Genomic DNA, 26,841 nt, shown 5'->3' on the forward strand with positions numbered 1-26,841 from the left:
ATTTCAGAGTAGATTTCAGTGAATAGAAGATGGATAAACTGAATGGTCAGAGGCGTGTCTCAGGTTCTGTTTCAGGACTTTGGTGTTATTTTGTCCTGTTTCTTAAGATATGACTTTCAATATTCTTCATCTGCTGTAAATAGTTTGTAAATCCTGCAACTTCTCCTTTTGTGCTTTTGTCCTCTACTTGTCCACTTTCCTACTTTTTTTTTAAAGATACAGTTCACAGCATGGCAGGAAGTGCTTTTCAGTTAATAGCTCTTTGAGAATTGATCTCTGATGCAAAAATACTTTCTTTTCTTTTGCATTTTTTTTTGTATAAACAAATGATGTTTTTCTTTTTGACAGGCTGCTGGTAACAAAGCATCTAAAGATAATGTTACATCTCTAACTTGTTCGTTATGTGTAGACGCAAAACTGATTCATTCCTTAAGTTGAATGCATTCTTTTTATTATTGAATGATTCATAGGTTGGTTGTGGCTTAAAAACAAAAACATGAAAAAATCCCCAGAGAATCAGGTACAAGGACTGGGCTGAAAAAAATGCCTGTAAAATATTGCTAAAGACCAAAATTACACTTTCAGTGTTATGCAAAGTGCAAGTAATATTTTTTTCATTTTTTGTAAATGACGACTGTTGGGTGTGCTGGTCCTCTCCATATCCTAGTGATAGTCCTAGAGGTTTACACATGAAACGTCATAAATGTCGTAGGTAAATTATTGGCATCTTTTCCACATTACGTACGTAGTGAAGAAGTCAGAGAACTGTGATGCATCTTATCTGGACCTATTAGAGCAGTAGTACCACCAGGTGGTATACTGCATCCACTGCAGCATAAATTGCACAATAGAGGGATTTTGTTCATACCAAAAAAAATGCATTACTTATCAGTTATTATCAGTTATTTATTTATGTCATATATGTTTATAGATTAGTATCATATATTTGAAACATGAGCTCAATGTAAGTGCTCGTTTTACAGAAAAATGAGCATTTATTATTATTACCTAGCATTTTAAATCATTGAGTTGGTTAGGAGGAAACTAATCTTAACAACATCTGTTCATTTTGGAGTCAATTACAACAGCCTATAATAGCTATAATATATTATGGTGTGTTTGCACCCAAAGTGATCATGTACAAGTAAAGGTAATAGTTTTTGCAATTAACTTTAATGGGAAATCCAATATTTTACAGGAACAGCCTATGATTAAAGAAATAACAATTATAAACACTGTAGTAAATGCAATGCTTTTATGAGCCGCATAACGTTTTTATTTTGAAAAAGCTGACCGGAAAGAAACTGCTATTCTTGGTAGGTACGTAATGCTCTTGACGTAATGCGTAATCCCACTGACTGCATCTTCCTCCCAAACCAAAGACTGCCAAAGAAGCTGATTTTACTCGGCTTACAATAAGTCTCTAGTCCTGTATTTGTTCATTTTTAAGTGATGTAGAATGGCGTCTGGCTTTGGGAAGATAGTCGTTGGTACCTATGTGGAGATAAAACGCAGCGATGGTAAGTTTCACCCTGTCTATTTATTTTTCCCGTCGCGATGTGTAAGTTGTTTGGGGATCTTTGTTGCTGCGCTGCTGTTGAATATAGCAACCGTTGTTTCTGGCTGCAGAGCGTAACGCTAGCTGCAGATTCATATTAGTTGTCAGGGCGGAGAGTTTCAGCACGGCCTAAGCCTTTGAATGGGCGCCTTACCTTTGTTAGCATGCCCATTCAGAAGATATTTCCCGATACCTCTAGATTCTTATCATTAGATAACAGCAAATGTCTTTGATTGGAATTTATCAAACATACAAACATATTAACTCTAGCGCCACCTAGTCTCTTAAATTATTTATTATAACAGGGAATTCAAAATTATAATTAGCCAAGCTAGCGGGATTGCTAACCCGGTTAGCTTAGCTAACTAACGTAGACGGCAAGATTAGCGTTAGCTTATGGCTAGCCAAAGGCTGTGTGCTGTTTCCCGGCTTCACACAGCAGTGGCTCTGCAGTAAAATCGGTTTCGTTAACATGCACTTTGGTTTTTGGTTATATTTTATCCCCGCTTTCTTTCATTGTTAGCTTATTAAATGCTCTGTCAATAAACCGAACCGCTAGTTGTTATGGAAACCCTTTTGAGGTCTAAAATCCTGTATTAATATTGTCTTTTATCACGGTCATTTGCCATAAAAATACATTTGTAATAAGAGCATATACGTAAGCCATTTTTTATAACTCTTTCCTTTATTTCCTCTATTACTCTTGGTATTGCATGGGTCATAAAAGATGATAGTGTTTTATTTAATAGAGGCAATGCCAAGGATATATAATTGTAGATAGTGTAACCTTAAATATGAGGCATCTACTGATGCCCTCGGTTTTCTGTAGTGGTACTACAAATGTAGCCATAATAGCTTACAAAAAAGGGGGGTTAAACTGCATTCACATGAGCTGAAGTTGTTTCTGAAGGCTAGCAGATGAGTAGACCGAGAAAAGGGAGAGGCTGGTTGTTGTATGACTCTCCTTTCTGTGAATGCCAGCTTTATTCTTGCTGCTCTGTGTAGTTGTTCGGCATTGCTTCAGGGCTATAGAGCCAAAGATGACACAGAAGTTTGTGTCATTCCTGCTGGTCCTTTTGGGACTTTGCTACACCCAGTGAAATTGTTTTGCAACAAACCCTCAAACAGCACCAATCTTGTACACAAAGCACACGGGAATAAGCTTGAAAGCTAGTGCCAGAGGTGTGCTGCAGCCACTGGTGCTGGTTAGTATCATTGGTAATGTCCCTAAATCCATAATCTCTGTCCTAAGATCAAGAGTGAGATGTGAACTAGATGCACAGCAGGGCTGCAGAAAGAACCAGTTCTGTCTGTCTGGTGTTGTATCCAGAGCAGGGATTGCCCTCTCTCTCTGGGGACTGGTTCAGATTCAAGCCAGATTCATGCTATTAGCCACCACCCCATCTGTTGCAGCCGGCTCCCTCTGTTCTGCCAGGACTCACTCGCTCCCTCTGTGTTTTTTCCATTTCATATTTATTCCTGTTGAGAGCTAGGTCTTATAGAAAATAATTAGGAGCAGTTTAATTAGACTACCTCCAGTCATCAGAGGATGATGTGTGCACCTTTAAAGGTATTATACTCTTAATTGTTCCTGGATATCAATATTGAGTATTAATTTTTGGGCTTTCCTCTTTTCTTTTTATCTTTTTTGTTTGTTTGTTTGTTTGTTTGTTTTTAAGTAAAATATTATGGTTTGGCATTTTATATATTTTAAAGTCTTTCAGAGCAGAGTGGAGTACCGGAGAGGCAAGGGTCTGTGTGGTGTTTGTACACTACATCATTTTTTTCTGAATGTGTGCCATGTTGATATGGTTTCATTAATAGGTGTCTCTGGTTCTGTGGGTGAAAACGATGCTTTGAGGGTTTTGTTTATTCCACAGGCTTAGCAGAACTAGAGCACCCCATTTTAAGCCCCTTCTGCTCCTGGGAGGTGTCAGTGTACCCATTCAGCAAGGTTTTAGTAAAAAAGTGGGGCACTTGATGGGGGATTCAGTAAAACAAGCCCGGTTGTGACTTGGTATTTCAGCTCTTTTAAGTCTAAGGATACAGTGTATGTCTGTGAGGAAGATGTAGGCAGCCGTTAGAGTTTATTAAAGTCTGGGGGGGAAATAAATATTCCCGTCTTTGGCAAGGTCAGAGAGTACAGCTGCACAATAGCTCATGTGGATCTTGTAGATGTACAGTGTCTGGACGTATGCTGTGTCCTTGAAACCTGTCCGTTTGGGTCTGTAGCTTTGCAGAAAGAACGGTAGGATAGTTTCCAGTTAAGGAAATTTGTCACTTCTCGATTATTAAAAGGCATGTCTGCCTTGCCATTTGAAAGTAAATGTAATAACAAAAATAATAATTTTACTTTTAATTAAATCAATAAATCGTTTTTTAATACCTATGCTGTTAGTACTTTAAAACATGCGTTTCTGGGTACAACAGGTTACACAAGCTCCTGATGTTCAGTGTTGTGTTTAGTGCCATTTACTGCTATTGAGGTTCAGTTTACATAGTTCCTGCCACTGCTAACAGCAAATGTCTACAAGCAGCACCATTGCTTAGCCTCTTCATGGGAAATGTCTTGTACTGTTGCATTATGGGTTCATCATGACTGCCTCTCTTGGCATTTGCACTCACTATAAGGCTCAGTTAAACAGTCTCGTCTGATAGCAGAAAAGACGAATTGCTGGCATTTTACAGTGAAGATCCAACTGTTGGCTCATTGACACAACAAACATCTTGCAAAGTTAGCAGACTTGGGAGGAAAGTGATCACTTCATCAGTTTCAGCAGGATCATATGACAGTTACACTGCCTTAGTGTTATTCTTGTGTTTGTGGGTTGTTATGAATGAGCCTAAAACAAGCCTTGTCCTTATTATATCTGAACCTAATGACCTGTGTAAAATTGACATTTAGAGTGAGACGAACTTTATCCACTCAACCCCTAGTACCTGTTGAGCATTGTGTCATTTAGCTGTCACTTTAATGTAACAGATCTACCCCTTTTATAATAGTATAGTTCAAGGACTTCGGTTTGATATTTATTGGGCATTTTTTATAACAGTATGTATAATAGTAGGGAGGTCTGGCCATTAATAGGTGTATTGTACTGTATTTTAAGAGAACTTCTAACTGGAGATGTGGTGTTCATGGGTGATTAAAATAACAATTTGGCTGATGATTGATTTGGAGGGGGAGGGGGTTGTTGCTATTTATTTCCTCCTTTGTGTCTGGGAAATAAATACATCTCCATCTCTGTAATAAAAAACAGAATAGTGTGTTTATGTATCATTTAATCCATTCATTTTCTTAACCACTTATCCACTGAGGTCAGCGTTAGGGGTGGATCTATCCCAGCTGTCGCAGTGTGAGAGGCAAACTAGACCCTAAACGGGTTGTATCGCAGGGCCAGCACAGAGAGACAGACCAGCAAACACTCACAGTTGGACTTGGACTCACTGCAGTCGCTCTCAGAGATTGTTAGAGACTCATAAATAATTGCTGTGTAATTTATAAATGCAGACAGACAGTCTGAATGAGTCTTTGTCAATGAGCACAACTCAAGGGGACTCAGCTTAACTGGCTGCCAGTTGATTGTATTCTGGTGATATTCCTGTAGATCAGGAAGGTTACTGAGACCAACTTTAATAATTATATGTGAATTTCTTCCTATGTAGACAGCATTTTTTGATGATTCATCACAGCTAATTACTTTATTATCAGAAACTGATTGGATGTAATTGCTTGCTTGATCCCATTCAGTCACAGGCTGATAGCATGCTGACTCGGTCTTTTTGGCACCATTTATGTCCAGGCTTCACTGACAGTGTTGGTGTGCTTGACAATCTCAAAATAATAACTAAAGTGTACTTAATTGTGTTAACTTTTAACTTCATGGCCGCCTTCTTTATTTAACTTTGAGTTGAAAAACGGCCATAAATCAGAATATATGTTACTGCAGTACTCAGCATGCTGAAAAATGTTAAAAATTGTCATTGTATCGTATCATTAATTAAGTAATGTGATAACATCGTGCGGTGTCTGTTGGTTACCACCTAAGTAGTACATGTATCGGGCTGCAGATTTTCTTGTGTAAAATTATATTTTTGTTGTTGCTATTATTATGTTTTAGATAATTATTGGTTATTTATAACCCCTTACATTCCATATTGTTTCATTTTTAAATTTCAGATTTACATATTATAAAATAATAGGACATTTGTCTCGTTTTATCAAAGTAGTTTGGGCGAAGTTGTTCTCTTCTCTGCTGCTGTTACTTATGCACCAAGTAGTTTATTGAGTCTGATCGCGATGAAGCCACAGGAAGTCTGTGGTCGGTGGCTTGCTGCTTGACATTGGCAAAAGCAGGCAGCCGTTTTTTTCCAGGGTGGTTAGCAGGATGGAGCAGTGATTTGGAGAGCCATGCTTAGCACAGTTGTTTCCATAAATCCTCTGAGTGCTGCTACTCTTGGAGGTGTGACATTTAATGTCACATGTCTCTTCCCCCCAGTCACTGTATAATTTAGCTAGATTTTTTTTCAGAGTCTATCTTTCCAAAGACCAGTTTTTGTGGATGAATGTAGTTTGTGGTGGACCAATACCTGTGATAGGTCACCCATCTGGTTATGAGTAGCACTAATGGAAACAGAACTTTTTATAGCTTCTGACACCCAAGAGTGTTTTTACATATCGTTCTTTTTAGAAGACGCAAACTCAACAATCTTAAAGTGGACCAACAAAAGAGAAATTAGTTCTTTTTGTGTTTATAGTGTGATTGCATTTTAAACAAAGACCTGATTTTTCTGGTACCCTTCAACTCTGACTCTAGGTCATCTTCCTGTTCACTCTTTAGAGCCCTCAGACCTCGACTCCTCGACTGTTTTTGGAGCTTTTTCTAACTAATTACGTAACTAATTAATTAGTACAAGTATAGTGTTAGTACTTTTACTTGGGTAAAGGATGTGAATACTTCCTTCATTACAGTGCAAGTTGATGTGTATGAGGAGAAAACGGGCAGAAATATCTTGTTACCATTCAGGGCTCGTGCCTAGGGTCCAAAGCGACCTAGTCGTAACAGCCACACAGGATCTTAGAGTAGATCTGTCTACTCCAGTCAACCCTACAGACAGTTTGTTCCTCAGACTCGGTGCCAACCTCCATCAAAGCTATAGACATCGAAAATGTGACGTAATTTCCGGAGTAAAACCGCAAAGGATTGTAGGTACAAGTGGCTAGCGCGCACGGGCTATTACAAGACAACAGTTACAGAGATAAACGGAGACACAAAGAATGGCAAGAAGCTGTATTATTAACTGCCATAGCCAGTCGCATGACAGCCACTGGAAGCCGATGGGTAAAGCGATCAGTCACATGGTCTGTCGATCTCTATTGGGACATTTTTATTACAGTGATCCCTCGTTTATCGCGGGAGTTACGTTCTAAAAATAACCCGCGGTAAGTGAAATCCGCGAAGTAGCCAACTTTATTTTTTACAATTATTATAGATGTTTTAAGGCTGTAAAACCCCTCACTACACACTTTATACACTTTTCTCAGACAGGCATGAACATTTTCACACTTTTCTCTCTTGTTTAAACACTCTCAAAGTTCAAACCTTCGTAGAAAAATAAGTGCGGTATTATACAATGAAACCAAAGGCACCCGCCGGTGACAAGTCCCACTGCTAGTGATCGAAGATATATGTAAATTTGATAAGCCGAACGCATTCTTTACTGTACAGGAGACACTGCATGAGATTGATTGACAAATTGAAATTGCACAAAAAAAAATCTGCGAAACAGCGAGGCCACAAATAGTGAACTGCGATATCGGGCTGGGCCATATTATACCGTTCACGGTAATACCAGTACAATGTTAGGCAACGATAAGAAAATATTGCGATAGAATATGGGTAATACGCGCATGCGCAGTGCCTTTGTTTTCATACGCACATGGCCGAAGAAGCATGGCAGCAGCGGAAAATGAAAAGGGGGAAAGCGGATCATTGAATGAAACGGATGGAACAGAATCGGTTTATAAAAATGGTGCAACTTCAGTGATGCAGAACTGGTTTGGTGTTCATCCATCAGATACCCACCAAAGCACTTTTTTTTTTTTTTTTTTTTTTGTAGAACATGCAAGCGGACCGTCATTATTACCGTATATGTCGGACTAAGGTGCTTGTAAATCTGGGAGTAATCTGGGTCCAAAACTCCATCCGTTTCAGGTCCCAAAGTCAAACGAACACTGTGGCACACTGAGAGTTAAGAACTGTCTAAATTCTTTCATCTTTAATAAAACAATCACGATTGCTGCTTAACAGGTGTAACAATTAAGTTTAACATCCAGGCATCCATGAAAACAGACTTTATTACATTTACAGGAGTTAGAAGTTAGCAGGAAGTTAGCGGAAGGTAGCTCGCTAGTTTCGCTAGTTACCTAACCATGGTATACCATGTTCTGACTGAGAGATTTCTGAAAAAATTAAAACTTACAGCTCTGCTATCACTTCCAACATAAATGAAGACAGAAAACGAAATAGCAGTGACGTTTGTAGGGTTACTGAAGTTGGACTAGCTGGTATATAATGATGTGCTATGTGATCGCTAGCAACACAGCTAAGTTAGCATAACATAAACAGTGAAGCTGGAGGATGAACGCAGTGGCGTGTCCAACGGGCCACCCCCCCAACCAGACTGGCCACCCCAGGTGCCACCCCGAAGCTAAAACAATAAAATTTAATGAAATATCAAATGTACGATTATGGTTTCACAGTGAAGCTCAGATATTTGAGGGTAAGTGAATGCAGCACCGGCTTCTGCACTATGAGCATCATGTTAGCAAAGGTAGGAGAGCCAAGCACGAAAGACGGCACTGCGGAAAACATTTTTTCGGCGAAAGATTAACAAGTTAACATAGCTGGACTAGCCATCAGACGTTTGTATGGTGGGCTGATGACTTATTTATTTATTTATTTTTGTAACGGCATGAACAATGAGAGGTGGTGGATTGGCCAGATGTTGGCCGATGTGTAAAAATAACTCAGTTGTTTGGTGGTGGCTATGGCGGAGCTTCCACAGAGGCAACAGGTGGATGAGGGAAGGTGAGGCAGGAGGAGAGACCCGAGGTGGCCGTCGGTCCAAGTGTCAGGTGAACTGAATTTCAGGTAAGAAGTTATGACCTGCAGTCTATCTGGGTCAGATATAAACCAAGTTTAGGTGGAGTTTATTTCCGTTGTGCTGACTTTTTACAGTCAGTTACAATACCTCATACTGCGTGAGCTAGCATGACGCGTTTCTATACAGCTGTTCGGTTGCTATGATGTTACTGATAGTGAACTTTATTTTATTCATAAGATTAGTTAGTAGAGTTGCCAACAGCTCCTTAAAAAATGGAATGGTCCCTCATTCAGAGAAAATATTACGCGTTTCGTATTGAGCTGAGAAGAGACACAGTTTGTCCCGTACTTTAGCTAGAATGGAAAAAGACACAAAGCTGGAGTTATTCTGTATTTACAGCTGCCTCTTCTCTTATCTCCCCCCCCCCTCTTCTATTGCTACTTCAATCATGAAACTGATCAATGATCAGCTGATCGTCTCTCTTGTTTGTTTATCGCCCACTTTGCGTCAGAAAGAGGAAACCAGCGGATGTTGCGCTAAACAACAGCAGCACGTTTAAGCTTGATCAGCTGTTGTTAGAATTTATTTAATATTAATTTCTAGTATCAGCTGATGTTTGCTGGAGCCACAGCTGTAAACCTGCTGGTCATGATATCGGTTTGGATATGTGGTGAGAGGGAAACGTGAAGATGAAACCAGTCGATGTCCTTACTGAATCATCAGAGCTGAACAGGTGATGGAGAAACAGGTTTACCTTTTAGGTGACATGAATGAGTTGAAGGGAAGTTATGAACTGTTTCTGAGAGACAAATAACACCAGGATCCTTTTTTAGGTAGCTGACAGCTGGTAACTGTGCAGGGGCGGGTCTAGCAAAGTGTTGCCAGGGGGCCAGGTAGGGCATTAACAGGGAGAGGGGGGCACAAAGTTTTTATCTGACGTAAAATGTATAGAAATCATACATATACCAACAAGACTGTACATCACTGTCACAACAGCATTTGTTTTCATTCAAAGGCTTTATGGCTTTAATACCTGGTGGGCCGGTCTGTAGTGAAAATGCCCAATTTTTTGTCCCAGTCCAGCCCTGCAGGTTAATACTGGCAGTGTCACCATGCCAGCTGACTGTATTTCATCATCAGTCAGTGTTGTTCTTTATACATCAATATTACCAAAGTTTACCATAAGGCAGCATATAAAGTATTTACTTGCTTTCAGGTGTTATTCAAATGTTAGTCTTTTCATTTGTTTCCCCACTTTTTTCCTGTTTCAAAATCAAACACCAGTTTGTGAGAAGATTATCTTCTTTTTTTTTTTAACAGGCATTGGTTTTGCATTGGCTAATTTGCCAATTGTATGTTAAAAATGTTCGTATTTTAATATTCAAAAATGTTTTTGCCCAAAACATATGTGCTCTACATGTCAGTAAAAATACTATGCAAATATTGATGTCCTTGACTGCTGAATAAACACTGACTGATTGTATCTCTTGTACTTTATCAACGCAGTATCTAAAAACTTTGCACCGTAGTGGTTAAAATCTCATTCTAATAAGAGTTAAAAGCGCATTCGGTTATTAGGTTTACAGGGTTATTGAATTATGGTTAACGGTTGGTAGAATTGTTTTTAACATTATCTGCCAATTACATCTGCCACCCTTCTCCAAATCTGTGCCCCTACCTGGCCCCCCCAACAAAAACTTTCTAGACACGCCACTGGATGAATGCTAATACTTTTCCACTCGATAAAAGTTAACATGAGGGTTCCTGATGGTTAGAGACAAATGCAATCGCATGGCAGGATGCAGTAAACGGACCAAACTTCAGTCAGGCGAACAACTGAGATAATCCATCCACAATACGAAGTTAGTCATTAATATACTGCAACAACATGGGAATAGTGCAGCTGTGATAGAATACAGCATTAATGAATCAATGGTACAGAAGTGGAGGAAACAAGAAGAATGAGTTGAATAAAGTTTGATTTATCTGACTGCTTTGTTTCGCATAATGTGCCCTATAATCCCGTGCACTTTATAATCCGAAAAATATCTATTTGACTTTTTTATTTGGCACACTGCAGTTTAATGTTGCAAAGCACCTCTTTTTAACTTTAGTGGATATTTTACATGGTTATGCTCAGGATATGTCAGCCCATTTCTACTGGAAATGCCCTTTGGTTAAACTTTCAGCAAGGAATTTGCATTTGCACTGTTAAATTTTTATATAGCTTTAATGAAAATAAAAAACAGCTGCTTGTTTAAGTGAAAATAAATGGATGTTTTTGTTTTTGCGCTAGTAAAGTTGTAGAGTTGTATTTTGTATTTTGTCTCACATCAATTATATCGTTAGTTATATCGTTATCTCAAATTTTCAAATATATATCGTGATAAATATTTTTGGCCATATCGCCCTGCTCTACTGCGATATAGTGGGGGATGACTGTATACTGTTGGTAAACATCTGATCAGCAGTAGAATAAAAAAAAAAAAAAAGCTACATGTACATTTCCTGTTTAAATTCATGTCTATGTTTGGATTAGTTACTATTATCATTACTGCCTGTATGGAAGTTTTCTATAATAGCATGTGGCTGATTTTTCTGATAATAAAATGTGAAAGCATCTTGCCTGCTAATAACAAAACCAAATGAATTGTAGTATAAGTTTCTCTTGTAAGATAAGCTGTCATTGCACATGAACATGATACTTAAATCAATTAATAATTTAATTATATATCTATCCATCCAGCTGGGAGGTAATGACAACAACAACAAAAAAACCCTTTGTGTTTACAGGTGACAGATTACATGAACCACAATGAGTGTTCAGAAACTAAATTAGTTTTGAGGGCTGAAAGGGACCAAGTATAAAACCACTCTTACATTTTAAAACTTTGTGATTTATTGTAAATCAATTTCAACTAATTTTTTTTTTTTTTTTTAGGGTGGGGGGTTGGGTTAACTTTGTTATTCTGTGTATTTTTGTGGCTGTTTGTATCCTCTATAAATGCACACAGGAATGGCTCAAATACTGGATGTCCACATCTTGCTAAATCACCAAAATTTTAAGGAAATAACGCTATCACAAGTGCGCGATATATACCTAACAAATAGAACATATGCATTCTGTTGAATAAATGGCTGCCCTGCGAGAAAATCATTTTCCCTGCTTTTTGCAAATGTGAAACATTTGTATGGTAAATTGATCAAATGTTCAGCACATGAGAACACTGAAAGCATCTTTGCTGGCCTGCTCTCTTTGTGTCTCTAAATAATGGATACTGGAGCTTAGATAGTGAAGGGATTTTGCAGCATGCAGTTGGATCTGCACAGGCAGAAATGGGAGGGCTGAGCAGCTTTTTTTCTTTTTTGTCCTTTTTCTTTTTTTTTCTCCAGCTGTTAGTATTGCAGTGTTGAAGACAGAGGGGCGGAGAGAAGCACAGAGGCTAACAGCAGCTGCTCTCATCTCCGTTATCCGAGTCTCGCTAACGTTTCATTATCAAACCTCCTGGTCTGAACTTACCAAGATTAGCCTCAGCCTGCTGCCTTCCTCTCACAAGAAACCCAATTTGTTCAGTCACTTACAGAACAATGGAAATGAAATAAAAGCCTCTGTTGGTGAGCATAGGCGGGTTTTGTGTTGGTAACATTTCACTGAAACGCCTGCATTATCTGGAACTAGATTCTTTGTTTGTGAGGATAAAGGTGAATATAAGCTTATATAATTAGTAATGAAATGGTTTAATTGAAGCTAGGTTAAATGTATATGGCATAATAATAAAAAAGTTGGAGCACAACACTTCAGAAACAGAACTGAAAATGTAAAATGTATAGAATACATCAGTGGGTCGTCACACAACAATTATAATATAGCAGGGGTCGGCAACCCTAAGCACGCGTGCTACAGTTGGCACGCGAAGGGTTAACTGATGGCACGACCATAGCTGGACTGGTCATCGGGCATACCGGGCATTTGCTCGGTGGGCGGATGATTTTTTTATTTATTTATTTTTTGTAAGGGTATAAAAAATGACAGGTGGTGGATTGGCCAGATGCTGGCCGGTGTGTAAAAATAACTCGTTTGGTGGTGGCTATGGCGGAGCTTCCACAGATTCAGTAACATTATCAAGTGGTGGAGGCTGGTAGGTGGATGAGGGAGAGGGGAGGCAGGAGGAGCAGAGACCCGAGGCGGCCGCTGGTCCGAGTGTCAGGTGAACTGAACTTCAGGTAAGAAGTTATGACCTACCTGTCTATCTGGGTCAAATATAAACCAAGTTTGGTGTAGTTTATTTTCATTGTGCTGACTTTTTACAGTCAGTTACAATAACTCGTACTGCGTACTAGCTAGCATGACGGAGTTTTCATCAGCATTGTTGTAGCGAACTTTATTTTATTCATAAGGTTAGTTATTAGAGTTGCCAACCGTCCCGTAAAAAGACGGAGTCGTCCCGCATTCAGAGAAAATATTATGCGTTTTGTATTGAGCTGAAAAGGAACAGTTTGTCCCGGACTTCAGCTAGAATGGAAAAAGACACAAAGGAGTTATTCTGTCGTTATGCTGCACAGCTGCCTCTTCTCTCCTCTCTCTCCTGTTGTTACTTCAATCATGAAACTGATCAATGATCAGCTGATCAGCTGTACTCTATTGTTTGTCGCCCACTTTGCGCCAGAAAAAGGAAACCGCCGGACATCGCGCTAAACAACAGCAGCACGTTTAAGCTTGATAAGCTGTTGTTAGAATTTATTTAATATTAATTTCTAGTATCAGCTGATGTTTGCTGGAGCCACAGCTGTAAAGCTGCTGGTCATGATATCGGTTTGGTTATCTGGTGAGAGGGAAACATGAGGATGAAACCAGGAGATGTCCTTACTGAATCATCAGAGCTGAACAGGTGATGGAGAAACAGGTTTACCTTTTAGGTGACATGAATGAGTTGAAGGGAAGTTATGAACTGTTTCTGAGAGACAAATAACACCAGGATCCTTTTCTATGTAGCTGACAGCTGGTAACTGTGCAGGGGCGGGTCTAGCAAAGTTTTGCCAGGGGGCCAGGTAGGGCATTAACAGGGAAAGGGGGGCACAAAGAAATACTTTCTTATTCTCATTTAAAATGTCTGGCTGTTATTAAATAATTATCTGAAGCTTACAGCCAAAGTTTTTATCTGATGTAAAATGAATAGAAATCATACATATACCAACAAGACAGTACATCACTGTCACAACAGCGTTTGTTTTCATTCAAAGGCTTTATGGCTTTAATACCTGGTGGGCCGGTCTCTAGTCAAAATGCCCGGGCTGATTTTTTTGTCCCAGTCCAGCCCTTGGCACGACACGCAGTGAATTAATCTGAGAAGGTGCATTAAAAATAAATGGCCAGGCCAGCGGTGCACATCGCAAATTAGCTCGGATAGACACATTCGTTGTGCTCGAGACAGAATTCACAATGTGTTTTTAGGACTTTCAGGTGTATGGACCAATGTTTTCTTTTCTGATCAAACCAGAAATCTTTAATGAGCAGCTGAATTTGTCTCACATTAACTGGCTGAGTTAATGCCAGTTAATGCAACATCGAAGCAGCTGGAATCCATAGCTGTGCGTGTTCATGGAGCTTGCATTTTCACCTGCTGGACATCACTACCTGACAAGTTTAACTGTCTTCAGAACATTGCAGAGGCCTTATTGACAGTATTTGGCTCTACATATCTGTGTGAGCAGATTTTCTCTCATATGAAGAGTGTCCTCAGGTAGCCGTCTGAATGCTGGACACTTGGAGACCTGTGTCTCTGAGTGGGAGACCAGAGATCACATTAACATGTGTATCCCTGTATTAACAAACATGCCATATTGGCCCAGTTTATTTTACTTATTGTTGTGAGGAGACCATAAATAGCATTTGTATTTTCTGTTGTACAGTTCATTTGCTGTTATGGATAAAAATGTCTTTTTTTGTTTCAAAATAGCTGATAACTATTCGCTGATAGCTGCCAACATCTGCGAACAAATATAATTCTATAAAGTGGTTCTATATAGTGTGTAACTGTTAATATAGAGTGTTATTAAATTTATTGCTAATGCAATCATAAAATTTTAGATGGCACTCGTCATCAGAAAGATTGCCTACCCTGTTATATAGTATATTATTTAAAAACATATTCTTTAAAGTCAGTGTATATCCAAATAAAAACAGTTTTATTTTAACAAGACTGCATGCAGATCTGATCATGGTAGCAGGTGATAATTAGACCTTTTTATATTTCATAAATCATGGGGTTTGAATGGCAAATGCAACAACGTTATGTTGTTGTTGTACTTACTAAACAATAAAATGCTTTTAATTTTCCATAGCACTACAGTGATTTTTGTCCCAATATTTTCTACCTTCAGCTATTTATGTTTTTCTGCTAATCTGATGTTTGAGTTCATCTTATCTCTGGTGCTTTTACAGGACGTATACATCAGGCAATGGTGACCTCACTTAACGAGGACAATGAGAGCGTCACAGTGGAGTGGATAGAAAATGGAGACACAAAGGGAAAAGAGGTAAACCACTATTTACCACCGTTTTTTTTAACCTCTTAAAGCTTCCTTAACAGCACAAAGTGCTTTTTATTTTCCAAAGAAATGAATAATAGATCCAAAAGCATTCAGGAGCTGCTGTGATTATGCAACTAAGCTGCATGTTCAACCACACATCACCCCTTGCACACCCTGCAGCTCTGATCACATGTAGACAGTGTGAAAATTTAACAGTACATCTGGCGGCAGGCTTGCTGCATCACATTTTCATAATTATTTTTCATGGACATAATAAAAAGCACAAAGATAAGCAGAATTATTTATATAAAAATGTCTGTTTCTGCATTTGGTTCAGCCCTGTCTTTGGAGCACATACGCACAGTCCAAATAAGACAATAAAAAATACTAGAAAAAGCATTTCCTACCAAAAATGCAATGTGAATGCTGCAATTTGAAAATGTTGCCTGAAATGTTTAAAAATATTTGAAATATTCAAAGCTGAATTTGCTAAATCAGCTTAATTGCAAAAGATTAGCAAAATATCGGCCAGCAACAGTACCAAAAACTGAAAATATGCGAAATAAAGCGAAAAAGGTACCAAAACTGAGCTTCAAAAATGCTAAACTTGGAGCTGAAGCTCATCAAAATGAAAAATGATCTCAAATGAGAAATGTTTATCCATAAATGTTTAGCCGTGTGACGATTTTGACATAACTTCCTGTGTCGCTAGACACAATCTTTGTGGTGCGTCGGCCGGTCGTGCACCTCTTGATTATTGTAAGGAGTCATCCCAGTTGTGTTTAAGACACAAGTCTATGATCATGCCGGTTATTAGCTGAATTTTAATCATAATCCTGCACAGAAGCTCAGAGACATACAAACACACAGAGGGAGATGTTACAACTGTTTGAAAACTTTAGTTTGTGGAAAGAACTTTAAACAAAGCAACCACTGCAGAGGATGGCAGCTTCAGGCTGTTTACTTTTTCCCTCCAACAAAACAGAAAGAGAAATGAGAAATTGCTGAATGACACTGGATGAAAGAGGACAGGGATGGCTATGTTTTGATGTATATCTTATACATGTAAGGCAAACGATTTGGGCATGAAAAAAAGAGAAGTTTTTTCACATTATTCTTCTAGCACCGTTTAAAGAGCAGGGGATGTCATCACACAGTGGTGGCAAAATGCCATAAAAAATTGAATTCTTCATAAAAGCACACTTCTCCAGAAAAAGCTGAACATTTTGATACCAGAATGGTTTCTGTAGCACAAAGTATGCAGAAGTAGTTAAGTGCAGGAGGATCTCAATAATGTGAATGCTTATACAGCGTGCACATTGCCTAGATTTTTAAAGTATAAAAACGAATGAGAAAGTTGGAGCAAGTTGTCCATTAATTGCAGCATTGATTCTCAGCCCATCAAAATGACAAAGTGTCCATGGAGCAAGTCTGTCTCTGAGCTTTTTCACCCATGGAGCGTTGGTGAAATTTCCAGTACAGAACTTTAAAAATTACATTCAGCAGCAGTTTTAGAAAGTGGTCAACACCCTTTGGCTTTACTGCAATAAATCTGATGAATAATTTTGACTACTCAGCACACAAGAGACATCCAAGTTTAAATATAAGCACTTGGGGGTAGTTTGAAGACTCTTGTCCACCTTAATTATGTACAAAACTGGTCGCATTTAAGCCCTTTTTAGGCTTTTGTGATGCACTGTATTTTCAAACTGACTGAACACCCTGTCATAGACAGAATCACTTGACTTTATGCTGCTCTGTTTCTGGACAGATTGACTTGGAGAGTATATTTGCACTTAATCCAGATGTGGCTCCAGATGAAGAAATTGCCCCTAGTCCAGAGACCCCACCCCCTCCTACACCCACATGTGTGAAGGTCAACAAAATTGCAAAGGTGAGTGGTGCTGTGTGACCTTATGAGCACCTAAAGGTGTAGCGTGTGATTTACATTGCTCAGAATTGCAGCTCTTTGTTTTGTCACCCTCATCCCTCATTCACGGGCTAGCACCCAGGCTTCCTCGGGTGACCTGTGCGGCTCAGTATGATGGATCTTTTTATAGAACCTCGATCCTTCTCAGGAACCAGCTAACTGGTCCTGTTAATTACACCATGTGTCATAAATATAGACTAACAGGTGAGAGTCTTCAGTGGTTTTTTTCTTTCTAAATTCAGTAAATATTTAGGGCTCAAGGTTCCCACCATCCTTTTGTCTCACCACCAGCCCACCCAGACTCAAGATTGTTTTTGTGTGTTTTGCGGCGTGAGCTGTATCATCACGGTTTTTCCTTTGTCAGAGATCTAACTAGAATTTTAGTAAAGTCCAATTTTAAATTGTTACTTACCCAGTACTGAATATTAGACATTTTTGTCTGATATTCACATTTGTCAAATGATCAGAAATTACAGGAAAATTTCTGCCAGTGAGGGAACAGGGTACTGTTGCACCTGTGCCGCTCTGTGTCTCCATCTGTGCCACACAGTATGGCTTGCAGCATGTGGATACATTAACCACCCACCTCCAAAAAAGCATGTGTATTTCTGTATTTTTGTATGCAGAGTACTCACGATAAGAAAAGTCTAGAACTTTGTGACAACAAAAGTAGGAATCACACTAACTAACTCAGTAGTCATTTCTCTTTATTTGGTTTCCCCTCACAGAACCGACGGACGATAGCACCTCCTAAGAATGATACTCCATCCAGAGATAATAGAGGTTTGAGGAACTGCAACATTATCCTCACATATTTATGGTGGTTTAATTGTTATTGAAATTTTTGCTTTCTATGGATTGCTATTTTTTGTTTGTCAGTCTTTGTTTTGTTTATTTCCATCATGAGTTTGCCCACTTTAGTTTAGCAATTATTTTACTAGAATGCAAAAAATCTGTGGGGTTTTTTGTTTTTGTTTTTTGTCCATCAACTCTTCCTGTGCAATCAGGAAGAACTAACTTCCTGATTGCAAGCAGCAAACACTGGTCAAACAGTACTGTAGTATGGACAGGCAGTAGTTGTTTAAATGTAAAATTGATAGTTTAATAGAATATGTTCTCCAATGCAAACATAGTGACTCCAGTGTAGTCGTTTACACTTTTGGCAAACAAGAAAAAGCTACCAGGAGGAGACACAAATCCCTTTGGTGGAGCATCAGTACGGACACCCGGTGTTTAAAAAAAAAAGAAAAAAAAAAAAGATTAATAAATAAATACTGACTAATCCATTTATATATAGAACTACCCACTACTTTCAGCTACTTCCTTATTTATAAGAAAGCATTTTTCTGAAATACAAACATAACACTCACAGCCTTATAGTTTCAGTACACGTGAACCATCCACGTTTGTTGTGCTAACAAATTTGACCAAAGTAAACATATTCTGGGTATTTATTCATTATTATTATTATTATCTTTTTTTTCTTTCCTCCTCCTTCCTCCTTTTTTAATATTCATTCATTTAATTATTTTGGTGTAAGGGTTTTTTTTTTTGGGGGGGGGGGGGGTTTGCTGTTAGTGTTGCTTGGTAGTGGCATTTGGATCAGAGATATTTGTATTTTAATCTTTGTGGTGTTGTGTCTTAAGCAATTCCAACCCGGGCCAGACCTCCACAGCCTCAGCAGCCAGAGCCTGCTCCACCTCCTCCATCGCAGCAGCCTGCACAGCCCACTCAGGCTCAGACACAGCAGCAGCTACAGAACGGTAACAATCATGACATTTGTCAAGAAAATGATCATTTCAAGAAACCAGTTTTAAGCAGTTGGCCAAAAGCTTCTAGCCTAATCCCTTTATGTAAATGTGAAGTATAATCCATATAAGATTTTTCTTTTTTTTTAATCCAAATATACTGTCAGCGTTAGTAAAAATGCATCGATCGCACAAAAGCATACCATCAAAATCTTTTAATGTCGTGTCTTTGTTGACCACATGTTCATCACAGAGTCCTCACATCAGCCGCTATCCAGAAAGGAGTTTGGACAGCTTTGTATGTATCACCTGCATGTTACCCCTGCCCTCAGTGCTTCACAGTGATTCTGATAGTTTCCAATAGAGTCCGATAGACCGCTAGTCAAACAAGAAGATCGCTCAGCCAAATGTCTGCCACATACTGCTCAGAGCTGTTGTGTGGACAAGAAGCAGCACACTCACAATCCATCCAGCAGACAGGCTTTCTGGGTATTAGGAGGGGAAAAAAATTGTGGTGTCGTTTGGCTGTGCTGCTTTTTTTTTTTTTTGTGTGTGTCTGGTTTCTGCTGAGTCACACACGGGCACACACGTGGAAGAGCCTGCGGTAATGTGTGTTACGTCTCTGGGCTCAGACAGCAATGATAGCCTTTTATTCAAAGTGCTCGCTGTCATTTGGAAGGCTGAGAGGATGATGTGAACGCCTTGTCCCCCCTCAGCTCCCCTCCACACAGACTGAATAGCCCATAAGCAGTAACGGTGCTGAGTTCGTCTTATATTTCTTGTCCCGGTGCTGACCCAGTTCATCTTCTCCTCACAGATTAGAGCAGATTATTAATCCCTCTGCTCCGATAGTCTGGGTTTTCAGGGACTGGAGCCAGCAGGAGGCCAGGACTGTGTCACAAGGCTTGGGCTGGGCTTTGCAGCGGGAAGCTGGGGCTGCAGCGGCGAGCATTGAGCCGGGGTTTTGATGAACTCTGCATTGAATTAAAAGTGGCTTTTACTCACATGTTTGCTAACTTGTGTTCCTTTATAATGGTGACTAATAGTTTGATTGACCTGAAACAAAACTAATCTGGGGGTGTGGTGCTCGGGAGCTTTGGAATAACCTTCTTAAGACGATCATTCTTGATTTGAAACAGCCTCTTACTGTAATCAGACTGGATTAAAACAGTAATGCAAGGCACATATCCTGCATTGTAAGTGTTTTTTGGTTTTGTCTTTGTTTTTTTTAATTTTCCTTTCAGAGGTCACATGTCCTGTTGTGTTTGAGGACACAAATAAAAATAAAAAGGTGTTGAAACACAGTGCTGCAAAGGCCTTTTGTTGGTTATGTAGAGCAAGCAGCTAATGTTATGCGGGAGACACTGTGTGCCAGCCGCTGCATCCGGGTGTGTAGTAGCTGTATCACTGCTCTGCTTTGTTGGAGCCAGCCCAAGGTTTCTCTGCTGTTTAAATAAAGGCCAACAGAAAGGAAAGCTGATAGAAGACGCTGGGAAAGTAGTAGAAGTGACATATTGTAAGCGAGATGAAAGGGGAAGAGAAAGCTGTTGATACATGATGTGAAAGCTGGGAGAATTACTGTTTTTCTTTTCTAAATGGCAGCACGAAGGAAGTCAAACTGCGTGAAGGAGGTGGAAAAACTTCAAGAGAAAAGAGAAAGACGCCGGCTTCAGCAGCAGGAGCTCAGGGAGAAAAGAGCTCAGGTACACTGATGTTGTTCTTCTTTTTTTTCTTTTTGCCATAGAGTTGTTTACATTGAAGTGAGTATCTATTTGACATGAGAGTAATTGTCATGTTGTCTGTCTGTCCTTCAGGAGGTGGACACCACCATCCCCAACTATGAGATCATGTACATGATCCGAGATTTCCGAGCCAGTCTAGACTACCGGCCCCTGACCACAGCAGACCTGGTGAAAATTCTTCTTCGCTCCTGATCGGTAAGAATTGACCTTCATCCAAAGTTTAATAAATGTCCTTCTCATTGCACTGCCCAGATTGAAGAGCACAGAATATGCGTTTGTGTGAGGAAACGCCCACTCAACAAAAAAGGTGAGGTCTTTGATGAGTTTCGCCTCATGTTGCGTGCTAAGTACTTTTTTATATTGTTGTATTTGAAAGTGTCGCCTCTGCTGTGTTTCAGAGTTGTCCGTGAAAGATTTGGATGTGATCACCATTCCCAGTAAGGATGTGGTGATGGTTCATGAACCTAAACAAAAAGTGGACCTGACCCGCTACCTGGAGAACCAGACCTTCCGCTTTGACTACGCCTTTGACGACAGCACCACAAACGAGATGGTTTACAGGTTTGTGACCCGAAGCGACATCTGAGCTGTTAGATTTATTCAATTTCAAGTCAGATTCATATTATGTGACGCAGCACATGATAAGCCAACCAAAGACACAGACGGAGAATCTCTGCCAAGCAATGGCGCACAATCAAGAACAACCAGACTTTCCAGTATTTGCAGTGTTTGTCTTAGCTTAGTTTTGAGAGATGTTTGCAGACAGCTATGTCTGGGAAAAAAAATTGTTGAACGGTTTCTGATGCACAAACTACAAATGAACAAGTCAGTGTTTTGCCACAAATTATCGGCTAGGGGAAGGAAACCCTGGATCAGCGCAGCCACACTCATTGAGGGGTGCGACCTGGCCACTCGGCCAGCGGAATTTGACCGAAATGTGTTGATTGTGATCGTTTTATGGTTTTTTAATCATTTACAAACATTCTACAAATGACTGTTTATCTATTTGCATTGTTACTAAACCAAACTAATTCAAATAACAGCCATAGTTTGACATTTTCAAGTTGCAAATTCATAGATAATAAAAAACTGAAATCTGTTTTTTTTGCATGTTAATATAATTCCTTTAGTCAGAAGAAAGGTGACTAACAAACAAAATTAGATGAATGAATTGTTAATATTTTATGTATAAATTTGGGGATGGAGTAGCGCATGACTGTGTTTTGTCTTCTCCTGCAGGTTCACAGCCAGACCTCTTGTGGAAACCATTTTTGAGAGAGGCATGGCCACCTGCTTCGCCTACGGACAGACAGGCAGTGGAAAAACACACGTGAGTTACAATTAATGTGCCTTTAAGAAAACAGAAGGCTTTTATCCTTGTAGTTGGAGTGCATCTTATATAATTTGTGTATAAAATACATTTTAACTTGTATATATTTATTTTTTCATTGTGTCACAGACTATGGGTGGCGATTTCTCTGGGAAAAACCAAGACTGCTCTAAAGGAATTTATGCATTAGCTGGTAAGCACATTAGATGTAGCTCTTTGTTGACTGAAGGATAAGTTGGATCTGTTTTGGAATTCGATCTCTCGTGTGTTTCTATGCAGCTCGGGATGTATTTCTCATGTTGAAGAAACCCAGCTACAAAAAGTTAGATCTACAAGTGTACGCAACTTTCTTTGAAATCTACAGTGGGAAGGCAAGTGATGTGTGATCATTTTTTTCCTTCTTATTTTTTTCTGAAGGAGAGATTTTATTTAATGCTGACAGAACTGTGTTTGTAGGTGTTTGACCTGCTGAATCGTAAAGCTAAGCTGAGGGTATTGGAGGACGGGAAACAGCAAGTGCAGGTGGTGGGGCTGCAGGAGAAGGAGGTCAAGTGCACAGAGGATGTCCTGAAACTCATTGAAGTGGGAAACAGCTGCAGGTATGACAGCAGGAACTTTCTCAGGAATTCCAAGACTTTGTGTTCTTGTATTTGATCAGTTATCAGATCAAAACTCTGAAATTCGTTTATTGTCATGCAGACGTCGTCTAGCACAATATTCATGTTCTTTGGGGATGTTATTCCTTCTCCTGAAGTTATTAATTTTTTGCCCTCGCTGCTGCTGCTTCATCATCATCTTGATCACCCCCCAAAAGAACATCAGGGCAGACGTCCGCCAACGCTCACTCATCTCGCAGCCACGCCGTTTTCCAGATCATTCTCCGGAGGAAGGGGAAGATGCATGGAAAGTTCTCCCTCATCGACCTTGCGGGCAATGAGAGGGGGGCGGATACATCGAGCGCTGACCGGCAGACTCGTCTGGAGGGAGCAGAGATCAACAAAAGCTTGTTAGCCCTGAAGGTCTGTGTGCAGTGAAGGGATAGTGGAGTAGCTCCTTCCCAAGTGTTGGCTACCACTTCGTTTTTTTGTTGTTGATTTGTAAAATAACAAAGAAATGTCATGTATACTTTTTCCATTTGTAATTTTTTTTTTTTTTTTTTTAATTTACCAAGTATGTCTCTCTTGTTGTTTCAGGAGTGTATCAGAGCTCTGGGTCGTAACAAGCCCCATACACCATTCAGAGCCAGTAAGCTCACCCAGGTCCTCAGAGACTCCTTTATTGGGGAAAACTCACGCACATGCATGGTCAGTCCTCTGTCTTTGGCCATGTTATCAAATCTCTTCCACAGGTTAATAAATATGAAATAAATCTGAATGACATATTCTGTTTTTTGCTCCAGATTGCAACCATTTCTCCTGGGATGACATCCTGTGAGAACACACTCAACACACTACGCTACGCTAACAGGTGGGGTTGAGATAACCCACTCCAGTGATTTAGACAGTATCTTCTTGCTACAGGAACTTCTTGGATTATTCACCTTTATGAAATTTTAGCTCTTTTGGATTCCTCTGTAATGTCCAGTGGCTTTTATAGAATCTGAAATTAGCTGTACTACTCCAAATTTCTCTGCTTACTCTTGTTCGTTCTGACTCTTGTATCCTCTTCCCCTTTTTTTCCTACTTTCTTTCCTTCTTGTTTCCCGCCCTCTGCTGCTCTGTGTGCTGGTATGATGACTGTTTAGAGTGAAGGAGTTTGGGATTAGTCCGTCAGATATCCCCTTCTCCCAGAGCGGTCAGGGAAGCCGCCCTGAGCACTCGCCCACCAATACCTTTGAGTATGATGACTTTGCTGCTACCTCTCCCAGCAGGTCAAGCACTCCCCAAAGCACAGCACCACACGCACAAATACACACAGTGCATGCTGTCCCTTTGTGTATCTAATGCATTATAGAACACACCCATGAGCTCATTTATCAGCTCCTCACTGCGCTACACTTCCTGTCTTCCCCTTTCTGTTTTTCATCTGCATGTTTTGATGTGATTCATCTTTTCATCCCTGCTCTGACTTTGATCTGAACTGTAGACAAAACTTTTTTTTTTTTAAATTGTGTTGCTAAATCCTGAAGAACAATATGTCTGTCTGTCTGTGTGTGTGGGTGTGTCTTTTATTTGCTCTGTTGTTTCATCGCTGTTCATGCCCCGGATGTCAGGGATAACTGCGATAGCTGGGTGTGATAAGTCAGAATGCTGGTGCAAAACTCGACTTTTAGCTGTTTGGCAAATGCATCCACGGTGAGCTTTTGTTTGAGCCAAACACTCAGCGGGTAATCCCTTATCCCGGCCGTAGTCCTAATTAATTGGCGCTGGCACCTGCAGGTCGGGTACAGTGCTGTAATCCCTCATCAGCTCTGCGAGAGCCTAGTTAAACATGAGCTCTGAACACCCAGACTCCAGTTACCATGAAAACTGATATCTGGAAATTGAGCATTGTCATCTGTGCCTGTGCATGACATCACTGCTGTCATGAAGCTGCCATGCTGCACAAACCATGAACCGCAAACCAAACATCAGCCTTGTTAAGAACAGGTCTGACCTGTGGTCGCTGCGATCTGATGTGTTTCTTTATTTCTTCTTTTGGTCTGCAGGGTAAAGGAACTAACGGTGGACCCCAACCAAGTGATGGAAGGGGGACGCCCCAATATCCATGCTGTCAACCAGCTGGATCTCTTGGATGAAGAGTGGCTGAGCATCTCACCACAAAGAGACGACCTTAAACTTCTCTGTGAGCAGAATGTAAGTGCTCACAGTTGATTCTTTGAAGCACAAATCAGACTGTTTACATCTGGAACTTATATCTGAAAATAGGGCTACTGTGGAACAGGAGGTAAAACAAGGCTGTATATTACTCAGTAGTTCAGTCCCTGACTCCTACAAGGGGCAATGAGTGCAAGATACTGGTATATGAGCACTAAATAAGTACCAGCCTATTTACCATATCGCAGCTGCCACGTATTTCACTACCCCTACACTACCCCAAGTGTTTTTGGATTAACATTGAAACTTTTATTTATCAGTGATGAAGGTGAGGTCCACTGATAACCAGATTTCAGAAATGATCTCTGTGCTGTAGCTTTTTGTTAAGTACGTTTAATTTAACAATTTTAAGAAAATTAGATTTTTGACTAAAATGCGTCATACAAAAGAGTGAGATAATATAATAATAACACAAATAGAAGAACTCAGTCTGGTTTAAAACCCAAATTATAAACGTGGGTTTTTACTCAGGTTTAAAGAATATTTGTTTGTTGGAGACATCGTGACGTATAAAGGGAAAGAAGCCACAGTTTAGAAGTAGCTATTTAAAAATGCCTGATCTCCTTTGTTTAAATCTGGATCTTCTGCTGGATCTGTAAACACAGGAGGAAGAAGTGTCTCCTCAGCTCTTCACCTTCCATGAGGCCGTGTCCCAGTTGGTGGAGATGGAGGAGCAGGTCCTAGAGGACCACAGAGCTGTTTTCCAGGTTAGAAAACACTCCAGCTCTCCTCGTTTCTTTCTTTTTCTCATACATACTTATATGAATCCAGATAAATTGCAGCTCCTGACAGTGAATTTATAACTTCTCTTTGTTCTCCTCTGAGCAGGAGTCTATCCGGTGGCTGGAAGATGAAAAGGTGCTGCTGGAGATGACGGAGGAGGTGGATTATGACGTGGAGTCTTACGCCACGCAGCTGGAGCAGATCCTAGATCAAAAGATAGAAATCCTCACTGAGCTCCGAGGTATGCCCGAAACATCACTTAACAATAGAATAAAGCCATCCTGCTACATTTTTTAAATGTGTGAAATGCTTTTGCTCTCCTCAACAGATAAAGTGAAGTCATTCCGCTCTGCACTGCAGGAGGAGGAGCAAGCCAGTAAGCAGATCAATCCCAAGAGGCCACGTGCTCTTTAGAGTCTGAAGAGGTTTAAGTGGCATGTTGAGAAACATAACCACTAGATGTTTGGCACAAGTCGAGCTGACGCTAGCAGCTGTGAAAACACAAATTAAAAGACTGTCTAATGTACCAACAGGCTCAATGAATATCGTTTGTTTTGATCCCTCTAGTAACAGAAACTGGCTCTCCACTCACTCTTTGGTCTTGTTAGAAAACTGGAAGGAAACTAGTTTTTATTTCCTTCCACTTTAGATGATTTTTTTTAAATGGAGAATGTTTAGTTTCCTTTCCTTGTACTTAAATTATTTTTCTTTTATACCCGTTTGTACTTCCTTTGAACTAAAACTTTTCGACCGGTTTTCAGAGGAGATCTCAGTTGAACATGCTTCGAAGTTTACTACACAAAACCAGTATTTGATTTCTGGTTTGCTCTGGCTGACATTTCTGCATGTTCACTCTGTGATAGCTTATGTTCACCACTGTTTCATGGTCCGGGGGTCCCCCCGGTCGGCATCGTAAAGTCATACTTCATTGTAAGTAATCTCTTCTCCCTTTCCCTTCCTTCTCAAAGTTTTTACCAGTTTGGAGGAAGCGTTAAACCACATTGTGTTTCTTTCCTTCTGTCATCCCTGACAGATTTTTACTTGTAGTTTGCTACAGTCTGTGCCATGTGGCAACTGACTCAAAAAACTCTTAATGTAAAACATGTTTTCCACCCATTTAACACTTTGTTAAAAAAAAATGGAACTAGAAAAACTATTAATAAATGTATAGTGAAGATCACTGACCTATCATTGGTTATGTTGCTCAGTGTTTGCACCAGATGTAATGCTGGAAGAATTAATAAAAAGTCATGTTTCATTTCAATGACTTCTGTGACCCAAATTATCTTTATTTGCCACAAACATAAAGTCAAGCTTGAGTAGAAATTGAGCGTCTAAAGGTGGGCTCCGCTTCAC

At 39.9% G+C, this 26,841-nt stretch overlaps 1 protein-coding gene across 2 annotated transcripts; it reads left to right on the plus strand.

Annotated features, from left to right (window-relative positions):
* Window positions 1-1,360: 1,360 nt before the first annotated feature.
* Window positions 1,361-26,592, plus strand: kif2a (kinesin family member 2a). 2 transcript variants are annotated; one of them, XM_085368173.1, is made up of 22 exons: window positions 1,361-1,520; window positions 15,108-15,202; window positions 16,968-17,090; window positions 17,855-17,909; window positions 18,773-18,889; window positions 19,128-19,172; window positions 20,477-20,577; window positions 20,689-20,784; window positions 20,869-20,923; window positions 21,015-21,177; window positions 21,856-21,946; window positions 22,076-22,139; window positions 22,226-22,317; window positions 22,403-22,545; window positions 22,761-22,965; window positions 23,140-23,250; window positions 23,346-23,413; window positions 23,691-23,816; window positions 24,594-24,741; window positions 25,368-25,469; window positions 25,591-25,726; window positions 25,814-26,592. In XM_085368173.1, exons 1-22 carry the CDS (start codon window positions 1,460-1,462, stop codon window positions 25,897-25,899), a joined length of 2,283 nt encoding a protein of 760 aa, XP_085224299.1. In that variant the 5' UTR covers window positions 1,361-1,459; the 3' UTR covers window positions 25,900-26,592. The 2 variants fall into 2 exon arrangements, with proteins under 2 accessions (XP_085224299.1, XP_085224300.1); XM_085368174.1 differs by lacking the exon at window positions 19,128-19,172.
* Window positions 26,593-26,841: the final 249 nt, after the last annotated feature.

The sequence above is a fragment of the Diplotaxodon limnothrissa genome, linkage group LG12 (assembly GCF_057381915.1).
Source record: "Diplotaxodon limnothrissa isolate DT_005_m linkage group LG12, D_limnothrissa_male_GT1.1, whole genome shotgun sequence".
NCBI classification, from domain to species: Eukaryota; Metazoa; Chordata; class Actinopteri; order Cichliformes; family Cichlidae; genus Diplotaxodon; species Diplotaxodon limnothrissa.